We start from the raw sequence: 21,963 nt of genomic DNA on the forward strand, positions 1-21,963 counted from the left end.
TTTACAATTCTTTTCTGTTCTACCACTTGTGGCGGTTCATTTTAAAGCTCTTGGTGTAAGAAAACGTCATGGCTTAGTTTTTCGAAATTCGAAAAATTTATTGATCTCCATAGCGTTAACACAGGGATGGCGGCCGTTTTAATTATCCGTAGATCTTGAGTAATTTGTTTCTCTACTACGAAAATTTGCACGGTGAACCCCGATTTTTATTCTTTATTTTGAAAGAGAATTGTTGAAAGGTTCCTAAGAAAAGTTTGAGGGAAAATTTAAGTCTTTTGCTTTCGAGTCGCATACTACCTTACACACATGCCATAATACTGTGTCGGGAATTTGAATGTACATGAGAACTATAGCTTGAATGAAATTTCTTTATCTCGCAACGTCCTCATTCTCAAAGGTTTGAAATCAAAAATGGCGGTTAGGATGCCATAAAGTGTTATCTCATATAATACCTAACATTCTGTGATCAAACGATGACTTGTTATGAAATTTTCTCTCCATTGAATAATCGTTTAACAAGTATTCATCGAACAGACTTCAAAGACTAGGCTGTTTGTAAATATGGCGAAATGAATGTGGAAGTCAAAAGTCTTGCATATACACCATTGGATATGTGTTTTTACAGAAAGACACGATGACGTCAGAGTCGATTAGTAAGGCTACACAGTTGAACCATAGACTGGCGAGTCATGGAATACACATGTAATTCAGTGTGCGGTCAAACGTGTCAAACTTTAGTACCTGCGTATTTCTTTAGAAAGTGAAACCAGTGATATATTTTCACTGTTACGGTCAGACGGTGCAATGACTTCGTATTCCAATGGTTACTAACTGACAAACTGCCAGTACACAGAAAAAGCATTTTCTTATTTTATTACGAAGCGACACGCACAGTGAATGACAGGAATTAATTGGTTGACCCGAAGGTATACAAGTTTAATATTTAAATTCGCTGAAAATGTGAAGTTATACAAATAATAAATGAGTAAAACATACTTTTTCACAGTTTAACGCCGGATATTTTCGTAACCACTATTGCAACTCCTGCAATATTTTGCCAATAAATCAATTTATATTTGTATCCTTCTTATCACTTTCTATGAAAACAGAGACAAGATTGCATTTGTAATTGGTGATCACAGACTGTATTCTCAGAGTACTGCATTAAGTATTTGGTGATCACAAACTGTATTCTCAGAGTACTGCACGCCTGAATGGTAGGATGCAAATATACACAAATGATAACACTGCTTGGCTTGAAACTGATGATTGTTACATTGAAATTACATGGTACGTTTCAGACATGTTTTTTTACATAAAGCGATATTTCAATTCAACATATTTCGTAAAATCTGGCGAGTAAACATAATTTTATTACTGCAAGAAATTAATGTTTGGCTTTCAGCAGTAAAAGCAATGATTTTCAAAAAACAAAGCAATGTTAATCACCGAGGATACGTGTTGTAGGAACAACGAATATATGACTTTGTAAGGAAACAAGATAAATTATTTGTCGACATACAGAACATTTTTTACCGATTTTATTTAATATAATTCAGCAAATTGAACTGTGTGTTAACATCACTGATGCAGAGATAGCTTTGAATCAACACTACAGCTAAAATGTGTACATACCTGTCAAATCATGAAAATAAATAACCGTACAAAGTAACCTTGTATACATGTAAGAAAAAATGTTTTTGTGTTACAAAATACTGACTGTCTGTGTACAAAATATTAACAAAAGGGTTACAGTCTTCAATATTTCACTGCCTGTGACAAGTTGCACGTATTGGCTTAATGACCATTTATGAAAATAAAAATAAGCGACCATTCATGAAAAAAGCTCTCCCAGCTTTCTTGACAAAAATGGACGATAGGTATATCTAATAATATGTAAATATTTATACAAGACCTTAGCTTTAATATTGTATCTTACAAGCTTTAGCCATATGATTAATTGCACCATAGTTTATTTTACCTAATGTCAAATCGTTCGATTTCAATCTCCTCGTTATTAGACGTTTAAAATATTACGGAGGTTGGTCCAGCTCGACTCAGGTAAAGGCGTCGAATGTAGCCACATGTTGTAAGTAAAGAGAGTTGATAATTCTGATTTCCTATAGCCAACAATTTGACACCATCTTTCGATTCATTTAAGAGAAATGAACCTCAGATTCTTTGTTCCATTAACCCAAATCATATATTACTTATGTTACCCAAATAAGAGGATTTGCATATATCTAGACAGAAGAGGAACCATCAATACTTAAACTTACTGTCATACTTTACATTGAACGTTATGGTTTTTCTTCCATGTAATCTATTGAGAAGTCTTCCACAGTTATTGCAGTTATATAGTATCTCTCATGGATAAATGTATTGTCAGCTTTCCTCACTCAAACAGATAAACATTACATGACTTAAAACTATTTTATACCAAAAAGACAAGACTGTGTCTTAAACGTATCATTCTAGACCATTATGAAGAAGATTTTGTAAATATGTCATTGTACAAGTGATTCAGCATTGTGACAGACAACACTAACTTTATATTGCCAGGATACAAAAGCTATGCAAGAAATGCTCTTACTATTCCATTCAATAATACCTGTCACCTGTAAACGTCATTCTATGTTGCAACATAGTAGGCAAAATATTTCTTATGGAATAATAACATATATCACATACCATAATATGCCATAATGATACAATACTTAGATACATACAAATTGAATGCAGAATGATAAAAAAAAAACGGGAAAAAGTAACAGCCCTGATTAAGTCAAGCATTCACTCACATATCACGCTAATCGGTCTTGGTAATATTTCATGATGACAACATAAACTGGAGATATCCCTCTGGAGGTCTGATTGTGGCTATCAACGTTCCAAGTGGACGCCGTTGATTCTTTAAACAATCGATGGTTTGGTCGCCTCATCGTAGGATGGTGGCGAAAATCCGTTCTTCTGGTCGTCGTCATAGTAGTCTGGTGGATGGTAGCTAACGTATTCAGGTGGTGAGACCGGCATTGCCAGCTGACCGCTGCTTTGCGAGGAAAAATAAATAAATAAATGAGCCAAGTAGCTCGCTAACCGGTCAGACGATATGTCAACGTAAACTTTTCTATTCAAAACACCTCTACTTCATTGTTTATATCCTTTCCATAGCATCTGCTGAATTGTCATTGTAAGTATTTATGCTTTGTTATATACAGCCTAGCATTGCAGTTGTCATACAAATTGAAAGATGCACATGGATAAATGATATAATTGAACGCAGTACTCATCGAATTATAAATAAATAAATGGAAGCATGTACCCAAGTAAATAGATTGCATCCGTAATTGTATTTTTCTTGAACGCCATATTCTTCAAGTTAATATATTTGTATCCCTATTAACAAATAAGCTAAGATTACACACGAGTAGAAAAAATCACCAAGAAGTAGGTAGTACTTGCTGCTTGTTAAAAACACGGCTAGTTTATACAGTCACCATCAACAATATTCCTCAAGCACAGAAACTGTATGCAAGTCTTCAATCATTGATCATAGAGATGATGATTCCCTGAAAACTAGTCGGAATGCATCTTTGTTCTCCTCCTCAATGCTACCCCTTTGTGTAAAACATCTTTAGCGGTTACGAATACTTATAAATATACAGTAAACTTTAGGATTGCGTTGGCGATTAATTCAAACTCTATAAGCCAAGTTGTGCTTCGATCTGTTTCAGTGTCAACTACAGACACAGATTACATTAATCAATGGTAATTTGTATAAAAATGACGTGTTGCACTTATTTCGAGCAATCAGGAATTCCAATACCAAATGATGCATGCATAGTTGTATGATGTCATGAATGTAGAAAAACGTGTGCTGTAATAGTCTAACTGACTCAGCCCCAACTTTTATACTATTCAGGACTTTCAGCTCTCTTTTACTAAATTCATGTCGTAAGAATTGGAATCTTCTTCATTTGTTTGATTTAAATAAAACAGCCTGAGAATCTTCGCGAACACATTGGTCTTTGAACAAAGAACAAAGGGACGTTGTCAAAATGTCTGTACATCACAGACGAGCGCGTTTAATATGTGGAAGAGCCATTTTGAGGGCATCGTGACCAATTGCGATGGTCCCGTTAAAAATCTTTTCGCTGGTTGAATTGAATCAAACGCACTCTGAACAAAACAAAGTATGGCCAGGGCTATCTTTCAGCTGTAGGCTAAATCCCGAGACTGACTCGATAAATCTTCAAGGGCAACGTGACACAATATCCTGAGTTCCTGTATTCGATATCTTTTGTGACTGCAGCCAATTTCACCGTGAATACCTTACCAATCCTTTTTCAATTTAATATTGGGACAGATTTTCAGAAGTGCTTATCGTCCCCTGTGAAATCTCTGTATAATACAGAGATTTCACAGGGGACGATAAGCACCCTACTATCTCCCTTACAGGCAAAAGCAATGCTAGAAACATGTGTTTTTCATCTTGCCTTTATCTTCAACCATACAGACAGTCACTGTATACTATGCAACTGTACTAACAAGGAACCCTTGTGTAACACATAAGACTGTATCAAATTACTGATTTGACTGTTACATCACTTTTGTGTTACGCGGTTTTGTGTCAAAATTGTCTAGCTGCTCTATCAACATGCATATTTACAAACACCTCTTCTACAATCATTGTTATCGTCGGCGTTTTCATCATCATGGTATCGTCGGGGTCATCATCATGGTATCGTCGGGGTCATTATTATTATTATTATTATTATTATTATTATTATTATTATTATTATTGTCGTCGTCGTCGTCGTCGCCATCATCATCGTCGTCGTCGTCGCCGTCGTCGCCGCCGCCGTCAGTAGAGGGATCGTCGTCGCCGTCTTCGTCGTCCTCGTCATTATTATCATCACAATCATCATCATCAACGATAGTCATCAATATTTAATTCAAAGTAAACTTTTCACGTCATCGATGTAGTCAGTGAGTCACATAGAAATATAAATATCATATGGAACTCGTCAGCAAAGTGTAGTTCATTGATTGTTGGTATTCCGAATCCGACATCTTTGGAGGAGCAGTCTGTAAGTAGCAGCTCTTGTTTGTATCGTCACTGAAATAAAACCCTACAGTTGCACATCAATATTCTATTATAGTAGGTAAACAGTCATTATCACAGTATCTCTACAGAGTTATGCTTGGCATTGCATCCAGTCAGTGGAACGAGGCGGAACTGTGCTGACTAATATATAAATGGTGAAAAGTGATGACGTTAGCAAAAACAATAGCAGCGAAAAACCAAAACAAGCAAAAGATCAACGGAAATATCCGACATGTTGCAAGGTAGACAGTTATGTTTTAACTTCACAAGTGTATCTTCCACCTTGCATGATTTGATGAAGAATAATTCTTTTGGAAAACTGACTCTCAAGCAAACCTTTGGCACCTCGCAATCAAAATGGAAACCACCGATTTCAATTCACTGTCTTCAATTAAGGAAATTCAATCCTGAATGAGACTGTTAGTCGCTTCAATTTTTTCCCGGAAAATAATTCTATCAAACCGAAGGTCTATGACTAAAATTTTAAAAGACTACTATGTTGTGTAATGGATCCCGCGACCCAATTGATTGCCAAGATATTTGTTGGTTAATGCAAAACAGTGGTGGAGAGCATTCTTTGAGGTCATTCTGTAGTTCAACCCTAGAATGTTCTACTTCCTTGCTGTCAAGAAAGCGAAACAAAATATAGTGTTCACAGTAAATGACTTCGCTGTAAACCGTGCAATCGAAAGCACAAAGAGGCAACATAGCTAATATGCAAAACTATATTTGTTAGAATAAATCATGCCTTTATTGGCATGTCTTAACTTTAATATTGAAGAGCGCAACACGCGGCACTCCATTGTGATTTATGATAGGTCAGTGTGCCGTATTAATAGCACAATACAATACTGTGAAACCCGTAAAGTGAATATCTGTTCGTTAAGAATACACTGCTGATCGATCAGTTGTTGATCGATTTGTTCTGCATATGCTTCAAGAAAATTTAGGCTATGTGTACGATTCTTAATTCTGTGTTGGGCAAACGTCGTTTGGTTTCGGTCGCATTTCGTGATGATTCCTTAACTCACATCAAAATTTGAGAAAGGAAAGAAATACATTCCGTCAAAGTTTCCGATATGTTGAATTGTCATTTGCCGGAAATAGAACAGAAATTCATCAAGCCCTTCTACTCCCTAATCTCATAACCCAATCTCCAGTACATAATCGGATTATAACGTAACCGACTCATCACCTTTCACTTTCCAGTGGTGAGATAACTGTTCACACACATACAGTGAAGTATAATAATGAAACTATTAATGAATACAGGTTATGCTGCACTCTATTTACGTAATGTATTCAAATGCCTTCTCTACCTACCTTTCTGTGTAAGCTGGAGGAAACTGGCCATTAGAAGTTGTTTCTATGGTAACATTTGGAAGCCTGGCTTGACATTGCCTGGGTATGGGTGTATGTCTGCTATCAGAGCGAATGTGTCTTCGACGATACAGGTAAATAAACAAAGCCAAGAAGGTAAGGAAGGCTCCGCAACCGATAGATATTGGGCCAATGATGTTTATCGGAGGACGGCTACTCAAAGCCGTCATGAAAACCCCGGCAAGAACAAAGAACAAAGCGAAGAATAAAATCCCAACGCCGTTGACTGCTGCAGAGGAAATACCCACTCGTCCATATCGGTGTCGCATACCATCATCGTTGTTGTTGTTGTTGTATGCGTACCAGAACGTTCCCAATGCAAACCCTCTGCAATGCCAGCCTGTATTCAGCGAGCTCCGTAAACCCGTGAAGTCAACATCATCATCAATGTCGATGGTACGCTCCCTATGATGTTGAGGATCTATGACCATTGCATTGCTGTCACCGTATACGTTGCCTGTACACCTCTCCATCGCAGGGCCATCGTCGATGTTTCTGTGCGTATGCATGGCCGTCATTTGTTGCATTAAAACCACTCTATTTCGTGCCATCGATAATTGATTCTAACCTCGCTGCTTTCCTAATTATCACTGTTTATTCCATAGGAGGTACCTTCCTACCGGAGAAATCGTGGCTACCTGGCAGTTAGCTTCGTTGAGATAACGACTCAATCACAACTATCGGTATTCAAAATAGCCAAATGACGCAGTCATTCAAAATAGATCGTGCGCGTCGTCGTTCATATTTTGTGTTTCGATTCTTAGTACAGCATCAAATCATGTGATCTGCCAGGTTCAAAAGACAAAGTTCATCCATTCGATCATTGGATGACAGCTGAGAGACGCATTCAGAAGGCATACATTAACCAACCCTGTCATAGTGGTGATTTGGCGGAAGAATACGTGCGAAAACGAAACAATCTTACTTGCTATACTTGAGCTTTTCTAGATCAATCTGTCTATTAACGTTCACGGCAAACTCTTCAGCAGCGAAGCGAAACTACGCCCGTATTTGTGTGTAACAACCGATTTATTGCGAGCGAGCTGGTTGAAATATCATGACACAGCAACAATCGATATGTTAATTTCTGTCTTCGAATGACAGAAGCTGACATTCCCTGGCAGCGTTGTTTGTATGACCTGGATTGCCCCACACATGAATACGTTTACAACGTGACAGTCTGCACCACTTCAATCCCTATTATACATGTGTACTACTTTGCGAGCGCCCTCGCCTGCGATGCGTATGACCTGACATTTGTGAACGTCTTCAATACAATTACTTGTGTTAGTTTTTGAGTAAAATCTGTTTCAAGTTTCAGACGGAAAGAATTAACGTGTGTACTTTATCAATGCCGTAATCTGTCGCAATTAATTTCAAAAACTACTGGAATTGTAATTTTTTAGAAGATGATATTGTTATTTCAAAAGCTGTTTGAATTTTTGTATTTTTTACAAAGGTTTGGTGGAGGCATGCCTGCGTCAAAGATATAAAAATGATGAACGCCACTATCGGTGATTGTTTGTGATCTATATAATAACTGTGTTTTCAATTACACTGTACATCTTTTTGGCTTTACAACATCACACTCGGGATGATTGTTGTATTGGATCTGCAGCAAACAGACTTAAATGCAATTTTGTATTTCATTGTCATTGCATTGATTGATCGTTTTGCTATAACGATGAGATATGCATAATGAATCACCAGTGTCGCCAAATAACACAACACGAAGGTCGCTTCTTACGACAAGAACAAAAAACTGTGCAGACATAATTATACATGCTCAGGTGTCACAGTTTAATAATTTGCATTAGTTCAATAAATAGTCGAGTGTTCCATAAAGCAGGATTATTTCTGTTCCATGCCCCCTGTAAGCTTACTATGTAAAGCTCGTATATCGTGTGTGAGATATGCATAAGTATTTGTGGTCTACGGACACTTTGAATAACGATGAATGTGGAGCGGCTGACCAGAGGAGTACACGTCTCATTTCGCTGATTGGTGTATAAAGGTTATCTTGACTCGGGATGACCCTTTTAACAATTTGTCTATTATTCTCGTTGAGTTCAATATACTAGTAAGTATACGCAAGTAAGTATACGCAAATAACCATGGCTTATGTTTGGTTTGAGTGTTCACAGTGCTCCAGTTTCTACCATTTTCAGCATTTTGAAGAGAAAGCGTGATTAAATTTGGAGAGAAATGGAAGAGACATTTCACTTACAGAGAGGTGTTTGGCTACGAGATCTTGTTTGGACAAACAGCCATTTTCATTTTGGAGATTTGCAACGTTAGGGAAACTTTTATCGATGACTATACGTCTATTTGCCGTATTATCCGGTGTGGAAAATTCATTTTGAAGTCTTTTTCACATGGATTGATGAGGTACCTCTCTTATACAACTACCTCCGTGTCAATTTAAGACTCAGACCTTTCATGCAAGAGTGTCCTCAGCAGATTAAGATTCTAGGCCTATATAGATCTCCGAGATTGTTTTACATCGTCGAAGTTAACGCGCACGCGCATTACTTGGTACATGGATTTGAAACCAGGAACCTTGAAAAACTCAAAATTTCTTTCACTATGTCCATTCTAGAGATTCAGTCTTGACCACTCTACAAGGATCTGAAAACAATATGTTCCATTTTGTACAAACCCATCTGCAAACCAAATACATGTACTTGACATCAACTTTGTTAATACTTCCAGTCACTTTAATGTCATTGATAGTACATGTATTTGATTCAGTTCTGATTATTGTTATCTTTTCCTACTGATATATTTGACTTTACAAACCGCATTGAAGACCTAATGACATTTTAATTTCTAAATCTATATCATATCTTGATCAAAATTAGTTTTTATTTGAATTGTAGACAAGTACTTTGGGGTGATTAATTTGACAAAAGACATCGTGGCCAATCAATCGGTCGATCAATAACACATGATCTCGTTTTTAGAATTGTTGGTAAAGAACTGACTGAAGACAGAAATCCCAATGCCTATGTACATCATTTTCGTGTTTTTTGAGTAAATAGCCAATGCGGGTCTCTTGGATGATATATCTTGACGGAGAAATTTTCAACGTCACTCTATAGACAAAGCGACTTCCTGAAGTTATATTGAAGAGTCAATGTGGCCTGGTCATAAGACCCATCTCATTCGTCTATATGTAGATACTTTTTGAAATTCAGGTAGGATAAGGATAAAGACTACATGTGTGATATTCACGAATAAATATTTAAATATAACTTGTAGACGTTTATTTTAAAACTTTCGACGTACAAAAGTAAAATAAAGGCACATATAAGCCTCATACAACATAAACTTGCCATTAAATATTTATATTATAGATAACATATATTTAAATATACGAAGACTTTGAAAGTTCGATTTGTTCATCATGCGCAAGAGAACTTGTATTATTGAAAGCGACATCAAATGCGCCCTCAGGTGACGAATGTCGTCCACTGCTGTCACGGCTGTGATTTCCGTAGAACCTACTTCGACCTCTAACTCTATACGAGACGGTGGGTACACTCATTACTTTAACAGACCTGCTTCTGTCACCGTCATTGCGTAGACTGGCTTTATGTCTCAAGATACGTTGTTTGAATACTTTGAATTCATTCGGTATGTTGCTAGAGGCAATGTCTTCTGTATCTGATTGTCGGCTTCTCGTACCACTTTGTTTAGCTGTTGATTCTGAACTTGGCGCTGCTTGTATTTGTGTTTCAGATCGATATTTGCCATCTCTCTTTGATCCATAGAAAGATTTTCTCACGTCGTTTTCGGAAAAAGAAGAGCGAATGCGCGGATTCAGTATTGCTTTAGATTCCAGAGTACTTTGATGACAGTGTTCATCATGTTCATGCTCTGAAAAGCCTTCAACGGACAACTCTGCCATCTCTCTTGATTGCACATCGTTTTCAGACGAGTCAGACTCGAGCTTCTGAAAACGTGATTGGTTTTTCACTCTGCTTTTGGTATTTTGGTGGTCATGACTTTCAACGTCATTCTGGTCTGTCAGATCGTGAAGTTTCTTCTTGACATTGTCGATAAATATCCAATCAGTTTGTGCGGTGATGGCGTCTTCTAACGGTGGTTTTTCTCGACAACACGATCTATTTAAAGAAATGCAAAAACTTAAAACAGTGCACCGAAATGGAAAAAGAAAAACGGACTTTTGTTGTTGGATGTAAAGTTTGCTTGTACAGATTATTGTCTTTGTCTGCCTTCCTCAGTAAGTCGGAAAGCATGCCAGTCAGTCATCTGTCTGTCAACCTGTCCGTCTGTATGTCTGTCTATCTGTCTGTCTGTCTGTCTGTCTGTCTTTCTGAATGTATGTATGTATGTATGTATGTATGTATGTATGTATGTATGTATGTATGTATGTATGTATGTATGTATGTATGTATGTATGTATGTATGTATGTATGTGCGTGTATGTATGAATGTACGAATGTGTGTATGTATATATGTATGTATGTATGCATGTATGTATCTCTGTATCTCTGTATCTCCTTTGTCTGTCTGCATGTGTAAGTATATATGTCTATGTTTATATATGCTTCTATGTGTGTCTGTATTTGGATCTACCTAGTTGTCTATCTATCTATCCATCTATCTGTCTGTATATGTATCTATTTATCTATCTATCTATCTATTGTGTATGTGTATATAAGAATAAATTTGTAGTAACGATGTGTGGATAACTGTCTTTCTTTCCAACAAAAAGAGGTCCACTGCTATATCTGCATGCCTGTAGTCTGAATTGTTACACAACACCGTTTACGCAATAATAGACAGGAAGTTGAGCAGGCCGGTGGAAACCAAAATAAGCACGAAGGCTGATAGATAGAGTCTGTAGATCGACAGATACCCAGAGTCAGGACGAATCGGATGCTATGCTTTAATTTGATGTATTGATTACACAAAGTGCTAACTCTCCGTTTGCTTTGTATGTCACCAATATATTGTTGAATTGCTATTTACGACACAAACTATGTATTGTACAAATAAGACAACACCAACGCTACAAAAGTACCAACTAAAATATGCATAATGATGCAATTGAAGATAAACCTTAACATGTATAAAGGCATTGTGGATATTCATAACACAACAATATCTGATATTAATAGGAATGTTGAATATTTTTTGGAAAAAAAAATATAATTTTAAAACCTGTATTTCTAGGGCAAATGTCGTAACATTGTTAAGCTTTCCTAACAAAGGCTAAGTTTCATGATTTGCATAGTTAATCTGTTAGTTGGATATAGGTGATTGATAAATGCATGTAATTATCTTAGCTGTTTTCTTGCCATCTAGCTCCACTTGTCAATGCAAAATGGAATGACTCACCTAATATTGCCCATTGTTATCTGCAAAGGGAAAAAACAGACATCACAAATATCAAAAATTATTCAGAACACTTTACCACGGCTTCTAGCCAGACTACTGACGAACCTCAACGCAGACTTAATGGCCCCATGTGATTTATTAGTAGGGAGCGTTGTTTGTCAAAGAGCAGGGTTGAAACAAGGTTAATATTTAACACAACGTGGCCTCAAATTCAGTAAGTTGTAAACACTGCTCGGTCGGTTTCTGAAGCTTTGCTTCTTTGCTGCATAGTGTTAACTGTAAATAACAGGCTCAGGATCAAATTCCAGCGACATTGGAATTTTAGACACAAATAAAATCGTTCGACACAAACGCCATTCGCAATTATCAAAACGTGGAATTTCTCACATTTATAATGCACACTCGTAAATATTTATGTTTATGAGCAAGTGACTGCTCGAGCGGCGTTAGAACATCGTTGATTCTAATTATTCATTAACTAACTGTATGTGATTAGACTGTACAAATGACGTATTTCAGTTGAGATGAGTATTGCCCTCCTAGCGGTAGCAATGTCATATTTTCATACTCGCTCTCATTATATCTCACCGAATGTATTTTCGTTTATCTTTCATTTTTTAAAACTGAATTTACGCCAATCATCCGGGTTGTGGTGCAGTATGTGTAGACGTAAACGGGGCACACAGCCATTGAGAGGTACATGATCTGGTATTTTCTTGGATATAAATAACACAAATGTTCACTGTTAATGTTCTTGATTAGAAACCGACCCACCTTGGCTTGTTAAAAAGACTGACATTTCGTCCGCATGTTAGTCGTGCTCGAATGACGATTTCATTTTACGCAAAACCCCGTCTTTTTTTAGGACATCCGGTCAGTGACGCAGTCCAGTAATGGAAGCAGACAGGCCTATCCCACGTTTCTCATGTTATGCGCCGGTCAAGAAGTCCTGTGTGAAACCAATCCCACGCGCAGTTCAAAACACTGTTTGTAATGTACATGCCGCGCATGCCCCAGTCGTTACGATCAGAATCGAGGCTCATTTTTCACCCTTGTCAACGTATCGTTTTATCTGATTAATATGTTACACATGAGTAGAAACAAACTTAAAGGCTCATTCAACACATCTACTCCTCGCGTCATCAATGACGGTGGTGTTTGGCTCGTTTGGATTCAGGCCTGGTTTGGATTGAAGTCAATGCAACAAACAGACAAATCGTTTCTGTGAATATAGTTGTATGGTGACACATTTTATCGGCAATGCTTGCTGATTGCATGTTCTATCATCTCCTGAGTTTCAACGGGCATGTAACCTTTCGTTTTTTCCCAAAGGGCGCCCTCTATCACAAAGATAAGTTCTTACAAGGTAGAAATGAAACTGTAGTGTCATGTTTTCATTGGAAAAGCGGAAACAGTCCAATAGTTCATTGGGTCCACGTGCTTTTGTAAAGTTCAAAATCGCAGAGTTTGTCAATACATCAGCAAAACATAAAATCGCAACTCATCAACATTAATTCGTGACATGGAAGGCATATTTCAGCCTCAGTTTGCTATACACTACAAAGTCCCTTCCAGATAGCTCCAGAAAACTCGTTCGCCTTAAAAAATAAATTTATTTCCTTCATCAAAACTTCAGACTTGAAACACTCCACACTTTATATATTAACTTTAAAAATGAACAACTGTTTATGATATTACCAAAAGCTTGAAGGTATTTACCATAAGCTTAGTAGTTCTGAAATCTGTTTAATGAAACCGTAATTAAATTCTATTTTCGAAATAGTGTAGTAACATAAATAGACACCTCTCCCTTACAACATCACGACCCATTGAAACCCGTATTACACAAACACTCATTTGCCGCAATCATTAACTACAAAAAGATTGTTCCAGCTCTCTCTGTTATTGTACAACTAATATCATCTGAACTGAAAGTTACGAAATACAAGGCTCGGCACGCTTTTCTTTACTCTGTATATAGCAATGTTCCGATTGAATTCGAAAAAAATATGAAAAAAATGTCTGTTGTTCCTGGCTACAACGTGAAAACGTTTTCTCGTAAGATGATGTACATATTGGTTATCCCACCGATGATGAAGTGAAACGAAAGATTTCGATTTATCGAAACTGTCACCTACTATGTAAAGTGTACGAATTAATGATAGATGTAATAATAATACTAACAACATCAATAATAAATAAACATGTACGTCAATTGTGACGTTGCTTTGATACAAAATGCCTGGCAAAAGCCTTAATCGTACCGTGTTATTCATGACTCTATTATACGATAGATAGACTTGTATTTGTCACACTAAAAGTTGCTTGTTAACTTGATGTTATTGCACTGGGGAAAACAGACAAACAAACACGATCAAACTAACGAATGAATGAATCAATGCATAAATGCAAACAGAAATATTTAACACTAAGTAAAGAAACCCTCTGAAAATATTCTTCAGTATTTTTTAAACGTTCCAGTTGTTTCTTCTTCTAATGGCTCACGTGCTGTTCTGCTATGCAACAGTGCAAGTCAAGATACGGCCATAGGGGTTATTTCCTTGAGTGACATGGTTGATGTCGTTGCATAGGCTAAACAAACCCACCATACGAAAGTAATGTCCATGCGCACCCGTCGTCAAACGATGTCACGTTTATATTTCATTGGGGTAGCGACAGGTTTGTTCTGGACTGTCCAGCATGCTTCCCTTTAAGGAAGTGCAAGTTTTAAATAAATATGGACTTTGAAATTCATCATAATCCTCTAAACTGATTCTGCGCGATTTCTCCTTGTTTTAGTTGATTGCTGTTTTTGCTCTTCTCCACAATAAGTGTTCAGTCTCTTCAATGGCGATATCCTTTTACACTTGACATTGTCAACGTGAGTCCATTGCTTAGCTGTACTGTCAGAACGCTGAGAGTAACGTTTGGGATTGGCGTTATCCACCAGTATCCAGTCTCCATAGGTATTTACATCTACTTGCTGACTTAACTTCTTCACATTGTCGATGTGTTTCCAGTGACTTGGCAAGATCACGTAGGCGTTGTTGTTGTTGTGACTAGTTTTCGTATTTTGCTTGCTGCCAATGTAAAATACGAAAACGTAAAATTAAAATGCATACAAGAGACAAAAGATAACTGGAATGGTCTATTTGATATATTTCAGTAACTCACGCAGGTCAACTCAACTTGTTAACGTGGGTATCAAGCATGTAATCTAGATGAAGTAAACTTACATGCACAACGATATGAGATTTTTATTTGAACTTATCAATATTAATATAATTATCTGTATACTAGCTATGTTTCAGGAAACTCACACAGTTGGACATATTCCAGAGAAATTTTTGTTTGCATTTTCTCTGCAGTGATGTAGAACATAAAAATCGTTAGAAAATATTGATTATTTATTAGTGATTTGGCGTCGAGTAAACCTTCATCTATCGTACAGTTTGCAGCTGGTATAGGCGGAGTTAATATCTCATCATCACACATTTCAGGTAGACACTCGAATTTTGTCTGTAACTGGCGTCGAAGCTACGTTTTTCGACCATTCTTATAACAAGTTGGAAGTCTATTAGGTAAAATATTGGTATATCTGCAAATGTTTCAGTTCTCTTCGTAAAATAACGTTTATTGTCATGTAATGATTAGAATCCAATGACCGACACAACTAGCACTGGCCTATTAAAAATAAAACCAAAAGAAATATTGCCTCTTAGACAGCGACTTTAGTAATCAAAACAAGTTTACAAAACTGGAATGTGATGTCGTAGTCACAAGAGCTGGTAGCTGTAACGTTTGGTGAACCTTTTCACCGTTTTTGTTTTTAATGTAATTGCAGTTAAACTCATGTTCTACTCCCCAGAGCACGCCGAGATACTGTACACAGTATTCAGCTTGTCAACTCAGTCTGTACATGTGTAAACTGCATTGTTATTGTTGACACATGAATTCTGGTCTGGACTGGAATTCAAATTCAAACAACAACAGAGCATACACATATAGATGATGTTGGCATGGTCAGTAGTTGGTGTTTCAACATTGCTTTGGTGAGTAGAACAAGAACTTGTAGTTGATGTGCAAAACAAAAACAGCGAAAACATTAAAAGTCACAGCTATTGGTCCCTCTAACATTCGCTGATATATTTTATTCTATGATTGTGTTCAAATCCAGTTTGTTGTTGGTGCCTATTGTTTCGTAGTCAACACGTACCTATAGAAGTAGTTCGCTTATTCTATGATAATTCAGTACGTACGCCACGCATTGACGCGACATGGCTTTATCAGGTTAACTTTCATGTATAGATGTCTTGTTCGTGGGCGTTGTACTTTGGAACACAGGTTGCATACTAAGAACGTGGAATGTAGGTGTTCGTTCTGACATGGATGTTACGTCCATGATTCTATTAAGGGGAACTCTCCTCTAAGTGAAACACTCCACAAATTGTTTTGGCGGCGTGTGATATTTCACGACCTTCTGTAATATCTGACATCTTGGACGTTAAATACATCTTGCTCTCTATCACCATATTTATTCAAAATTTATCTACACAATACCACACACATTACCGTAAAATTTTACAACTAGCTGCTCGGGACAATTTTGCGTGGGTACCCATTTATTCTAATTAAAAATGAAACCTGAACTAATATATCAAAATATGTAGTTATCTTTTTCAAAATGAATTCTTTCTAATTGATTAAACCCGAAACTGAAAGAACAAATTAACTTTCACAGTTCATGCAACATATCACCCTGTTTTGTCGATAGACGTTAGCAGTTCTTTGGTGCATGACTTCTTTCCGCGACAGAAATAACCACAAAACAAAAAGGGAGACAGGACGACGAATCCTCAGTCTTTTGTTTGGAATAACACAAGAATGTATCTGAAAAACGTCTGATATCACACCCACACAAATTTTATATCCTACACGCATTCCTCCGAAACCCCAACCAAACTACATAGGAAGTTGTTACAGGCTGTGACGAATTTATTTCGAAGTTGAATTCATGCATTAAAAAACCCAACGTGGATGCGGTAACATATATAACGTATGAGTGTATCCACGTTTCCATGGTCTCTCAGTCATGAACGTGAGACAAAGTGTAAAATGCGTCTGCCTGTTTAGCCAAATTTCATTTATTACAACGAGGGAATAATAATTCCTTGTGTAGGCCTATATTGATGTTGAAATCGAAACTCTTATTTCAATCATAGACCCTGGAGAAAACGATGATCTCTGCTATAGTATGTCGTGTGGGAATTTTTACATTTGAATGTGGTGAATGCTAGCAGTGGTATTGTACATCGTCATCTTAGCTAAATTCATTTTGTAGCTGTAATTTCAGATCTGATTTATTTGTCCTACCTTGTCTCCATGGAAACTGGTTTGTTCTGTCTTTGATCCTCGGTATTGCGCTCTTGTTTCCTCTTCTTACGTCCCGGTGGAGGAGGTTGTAATTTAAATACTGGCAATTGTTCCCAGTCAGATTTCTCCTCTCGCCCTTTCTCTATTTGCGAAGCAATGTTTGCATTCAGCATTGATACCTTTTGTTCTTGAAGCTTGGCATCTGCACTCGATCTCCGCCGCTGTTCGTTCTTGTAATCTTCGTGAATGTACTTTTTTCTATACCTTCCTATAAAAACAGCTGATACAGCGAGGAAGACAATGGATCCTGCACCCACTGTGAGAAGACAGTATCCTATGCCTGTTAAAATTCCATTTTTCATTACCATGAAAGAAAGTCCTATTCCAATAGGCAAAGCGAGAGTTGCCACTATCAGGGGGATTAAAAGAAACAAAACTGATCTGTCGTGAGTTGTTGCCATGATTCGAAGAGGGAAAATTACGCTTGGAAAACACCAATATCGCTTTGGATGTAATGTTTCATATCTTGTGATTACGCATGGATGTCAAGGTGTGGCGGAATTAACAGGGCACTCCCACACTGAGGTCAGAAGACTTGTTAATTCATCACTGCAGCCAATTGGTGACTAGCAATCCTGGTAGATTCGATGTTCGCTTGATCGTCACGGCTGTAGGGTAGAATTGTAAAATATAACATGAAGCGGATTATTTCAGAAATTACATTTTGAAGTTGACAGGAAATGCGTTTCAACAGAAATATGGCCATGAATTTTGTTGATAATTCGTTTTGCTGGCGTTACCATGAGGACACCGATTATGACAGGAACTTGTGAATAGCAAGTACTGCCCACGGTTCGGCGGCTTGTCTTCACTGTCACTCCCAAACTTTACGTCATCTTTGTTTAGACAAGGAAACAAGTCTGGCTGTTGTACTGCCTGTCTTCTTCTCACGGCAAATGGGTGAAAAGTCTCGTCACGCGTCAACGACGCTATTTATGAACTCACCGTTGGTGTAAGCAGCAAACCGTTGAATTGATGCAACATATAACCATGGCTATACAACTCCTTGGTTTTGTATAAAACAAAGCTCAGAGCGACAAATGATTTGGGATTTGTTCGGTGTGGTATTCGAAGTAGGTCTGTTAATCTGAAGTGACGTGATGGTAAATACTATTTTACGCCCACGTGTCGCTACTCTGACCCCTTTTCAACGATAAGCGTACTGGTACCGTGTGTCCCCACTTGCCTATTAGTTTGCGCATGCCCAGACTCGAGTTCAACATTGTCATACCAAGCTCAATGGTAACGGAACAATACGGATTGTTTTACTGACAAATAGTGTCTTTTGATACCCCGATTACAATGACCGTTACTGTAGAAGATAACAATGGGCTGCTATGTCAGACAAAGGAACTAGAAATATTATTTGAAATTAAACAAGGTTTTACGGTTTCAGGTCATATTAAAACCGTCCCTACTTTGAAGAACTCGGTGCGAACACATCACAACTACTTTTATAAAGTAAAAAGACAGACATTGAAAGTTAACAGATACAGTTTTCTCAAGTCGGAAACGGACTAAACAGGTTGAGCGTTGGTCGTGATTTGTACCAGGAACGAATAGTTCTGTAGTCTACGTAAAACCTCCACTCCTTGGCGGTCGGTTCATGGCATTTTTGAAATGTAAATAGGTCATTCATTGTTCAACCACGGTCGTGTTTTTCATAAATGGTTTCGAATCATACGCGTTTGTACGATGAGAAGCACTTACCTTACAAATTTAACGGACGTGTAAGGCCAAAACCAGTCAAACTTTCGAAACCATTAAAACCTTAATACATGTTTACTACCACGCAGCCGCCTACTTGAGTTGTGAGCGAAGTCCACAAAGCGTACGCAATACATTATGAATGAATGTTGTGCAGATTTTAACATGTTCATCGTCGTGTGTCGTATTGATAAACATACTCTGGTCTACATGGCGTTTACATAATGAGACTGTGTATCGCAGTCCATTAAAAGGCCCAACCTTTAGAAATAATTACCATAATCATGCGTCACTGACAATCAATTGTGTGAAGTATATAGAACTTTCGACGAACTATGTGAAAGAAGGGAAGATATCTCGCAGACTTGCGGACTTCCGTATTCAGAGTCACCTATTCTATCCTCGATGACCCTTAGTATGAGACCTTTGCAGCGACATTTATCATTCTACTCCATGTCACAGCAGTGTCAACTGAACTGAAGGTCAGGGGAAAAGGAGACCTGAACAGCGACCTCTATCGATTGAAGTACCTCGCCAGTCATCAGTGTCGTGTATTTCAGTGTATATGTTTTTGAACGGAACGCTCTTTCACATGTCAGTGCTTTCAAATTTCGCTTTAAAGTTTTACTACAATTGACCGTGGTAACTATTAGTGTAAGTTTACAAGATATAATTCCGCCTTTATTATGTTTTTGTCGTATTCTTGCATACTTATCATTCTTGCATTTATATATATATATATATATATATATATATATATATATATATATATATATATAATATTGCTAAATGCTAAAAAAAGAGCGTTATAAATAACAACACAAATTACTTCAAGTACAAAGTAATAATAAGGAATATTTCTCTTCTTAGATGACAAGGAAACCCCCTCATAAAGCAGAGAATCAAACATTTAATATGGTAGCAATAGTTTACTCGGAGGATGAAGTGGGTGTATATTTGGGGTAAAAAACCTCAATTTTGGTATTAATGCTAAAAATCAATTTAAGTCAAAAATTTGACACTATTCTCACGTGAAATAAGAGTATATGTAGGAAAAAAAGACCATTTCATTTTGCATTATCTATCCCCATTCTAAAATGGCATGGGTTGAAAGATTGACACTCAAAAAAGTGATTAAAACCATGATTAGCAAAATTTAAATGCAGAGTTTAAAGAACATAATGTAAAAACTTCAGAAAATTTAACCCAGCCAGAGTGGAGTGAAATTATTTGGAAATACTGAAATGGGAGAAAAGAGAAGCTGGGTACTTTGCTATCATTTGCATAAATTACCAACTTCTTTACATTTCTTTATCCCGTAACTTACGACTGCTTGACAAGCTAAAAGGTGAACCCAACCAATATTTCAATCTTGGGTTAACAAATTAATTAAAATTGAATGAGTATTTGCAAAAAAAGTGTTTTAGGAGCAAAATACGCTGTGTTTGGCGCAGCGCCCCCTTAAGTTTCATGCATCCTGCAATCTTCAGACAGACAGTCAGAACTAAAAAAATCCTTACCTCTTCACTCTCATTTATATGTTGGGATGTAACATTGCATTGTGTTTCGAGGTGGTGTTAAAATTTGATACGTAATATTTGTTTTTATAGCGATACACACACACACATATACACACATTTACACTCACACACACTCACTCACACTATTATCGATTGCTGCCTGGCTATGATGAGTCTCTTAAAAGCATTATCCTTTAGGTTGCTCTTGATTTAATTTACGGGTTACTATTTTTGTCGAGGGCTTACCGGCACTCACTCGACGTTTTACCTGCACATCAGTAGATGAAAATGTAACGTAGATTGTCAATGGTTGTTATGAACACAGCATAAATGCCATCGCCAGAAAAGACAATAAACATAGTTCTACGTTTTAAAACATTGTTCGAACCATTCAGTTTTACCTCTTTTTGCATGAAAGCACGCCGAAATTATTCTAATCTGAGTTGGTTAAACTAAGAAAGAGTGAGTTACAACAATACATTTGACTTATGCACAGGGCAAGGTCAACAACAATCAAACAAAATTCTGCTGCATCTGAACAAATGCAACGACATGTTTCAGATTTCTTAATACATTTTCAAAGAGAGATTTCTGTGAAATATTTAGAGGTTAGGTCTGTGTAGAGATTGCTAATGATAAGTTTATCATATCTCATAAATCAAAGTCATCATATAATCAATCACTAAAAAGCTTGAAAAAACAATTTCATTCATTATATCATTGCCGTGCTTGGAACTCACTTGATTTGCGTCTGTAATTGACCTTGGCCATTTTCTAATCTATTGTGCAAGAAAAAGTAAGTAGTTAGAGAGAAGTTTGGATGAAGCTATAAAAAGGCAATAAACAGTGTGGTTTAATCTTGAAAGGGGCAGTCGAAATAAAGTGTTGTTTTGCTATCTTATTGGTTCATTTACGAAATCACAAATCAAAACTTTTTCACTCGTTTGTTTCTGCTGTTAGTGGGAATTTATGACCTTTCACACTTATTATAGCTGTACATCTTGAGACTTTTTATCTGAATATTACGCCTGGACAATGCATATATTTGATATGTCATTCTTTTCGGATAGCTTTATCAGATTTTATGGCGAAAATTTATACCCAATGGTTCTGAAACGATGGAAGGTTTGAAATCATAGATCTAATCTTTCATTGGACAAACTATACTTTACAGCTGTCTGCAAATAACGCTTTAGTGTCTTTACTGGAAACTGTTTCAGACGTGAAAATCTTGCGGCCTCACATTCCGTCACAATCTCAAATGCAATAATAACATAGCAGAATCTGTCAGTCTGTGTGCACACATTTGATGGATTCAATTCTATGTGCACACATTTGATGGATTCAATTGCAGTGTATGTCAGTCTATGTGCACACATTTGATGGATTCAATTGCAGTGTATGTCAGTCTATGTGCACACATTTGATGGATTCAATTGCAGTGTATGT

General features: G+C 37.1%; 2 protein-coding genes and 1 long non-coding RNA gene across 5 annotated transcripts; all 3 read right to left on the reverse strand.

Annotated features, from left to right (window-relative positions):
* Positions 1–1,519: 1,519 nt before the first annotated feature.
* On the reverse strand, positions 1,520–7,048 carry LOC139152115 (uncharacterized). Its single transcript, XM_070725212.1, has 2 exons — positions 6,431–7,048; positions 1,520–3,046 (listed from the first exon to the last, which is right to left on the reverse strand). The coding sequence occupies exons 1-2, from the start codon at positions 7,036–7,038 to the stop codon at positions 2,914–2,916; spliced, it is 741 nt and encodes a 246-aa protein (XP_070581313.1). The 5' UTR covers positions 7,039–7,048; the 3' UTR covers positions 1,520–2,913.
* A 1,215-nt stretch (positions 7,049–8,263) lies between these two features.
* Positions 8,264–12,855, reverse strand: LOC139152117 (uncharacterized). Its single transcript, XR_011556558.1, has 3 exons — positions 12,629–12,855; positions 11,855–11,874; positions 8,264–10,614 (listed from the first exon to the last, which is right to left on the reverse strand). It is a non-coding gene; the product is annotated as an uncharacterized lncRNA (long non-coding RNA).
* Positions 12,856–13,447: 592 nt separating this feature from the next.
* On the reverse strand, positions 13,448–19,472 carry LOC139152116 (uncharacterized). Of its 3 annotated transcripts, none has more exons than XM_070725213.1 (3): positions 18,998–19,472; positions 17,228–17,895; positions 13,448–14,934 (listed from the first exon to the last, which is right to left on the reverse strand). In XM_070725213.1, the coding sequence occupies exons 2-3, from the start codon at positions 17,686–17,688 to the stop codon at positions 14,619–14,621; spliced, it is 777 nt and encodes a 258-aa protein (XP_070581314.1). In that variant the 5' UTR covers positions 17,689–17,895; positions 18,998–19,472; the 3' UTR covers positions 13,448–14,618. The 3 variants fall into 3 exon arrangements, with proteins under 3 accessions (XP_070581314.1, XP_070581316.1, XP_070581315.1); XM_070725215.1 differs by having other exon boundaries at positions 19,272–19,463; XM_070725214.1 differs by having other exon boundaries at positions 18,233–19,413.
* Between the last annotated feature and the right edge of the window lie 2,491 nt (positions 19,473–21,963).

This window comes from Ptychodera flava, chromosome 15 (genome assembly GCF_041260155.1).
Source record: "Ptychodera flava strain L36383 chromosome 15, AS_Pfla_20210202, whole genome shotgun sequence".
Taxonomy (NCBI): domain Eukaryota; kingdom Metazoa; phylum Hemichordata; class Enteropneusta; family Ptychoderidae; genus Ptychodera; species Ptychodera flava.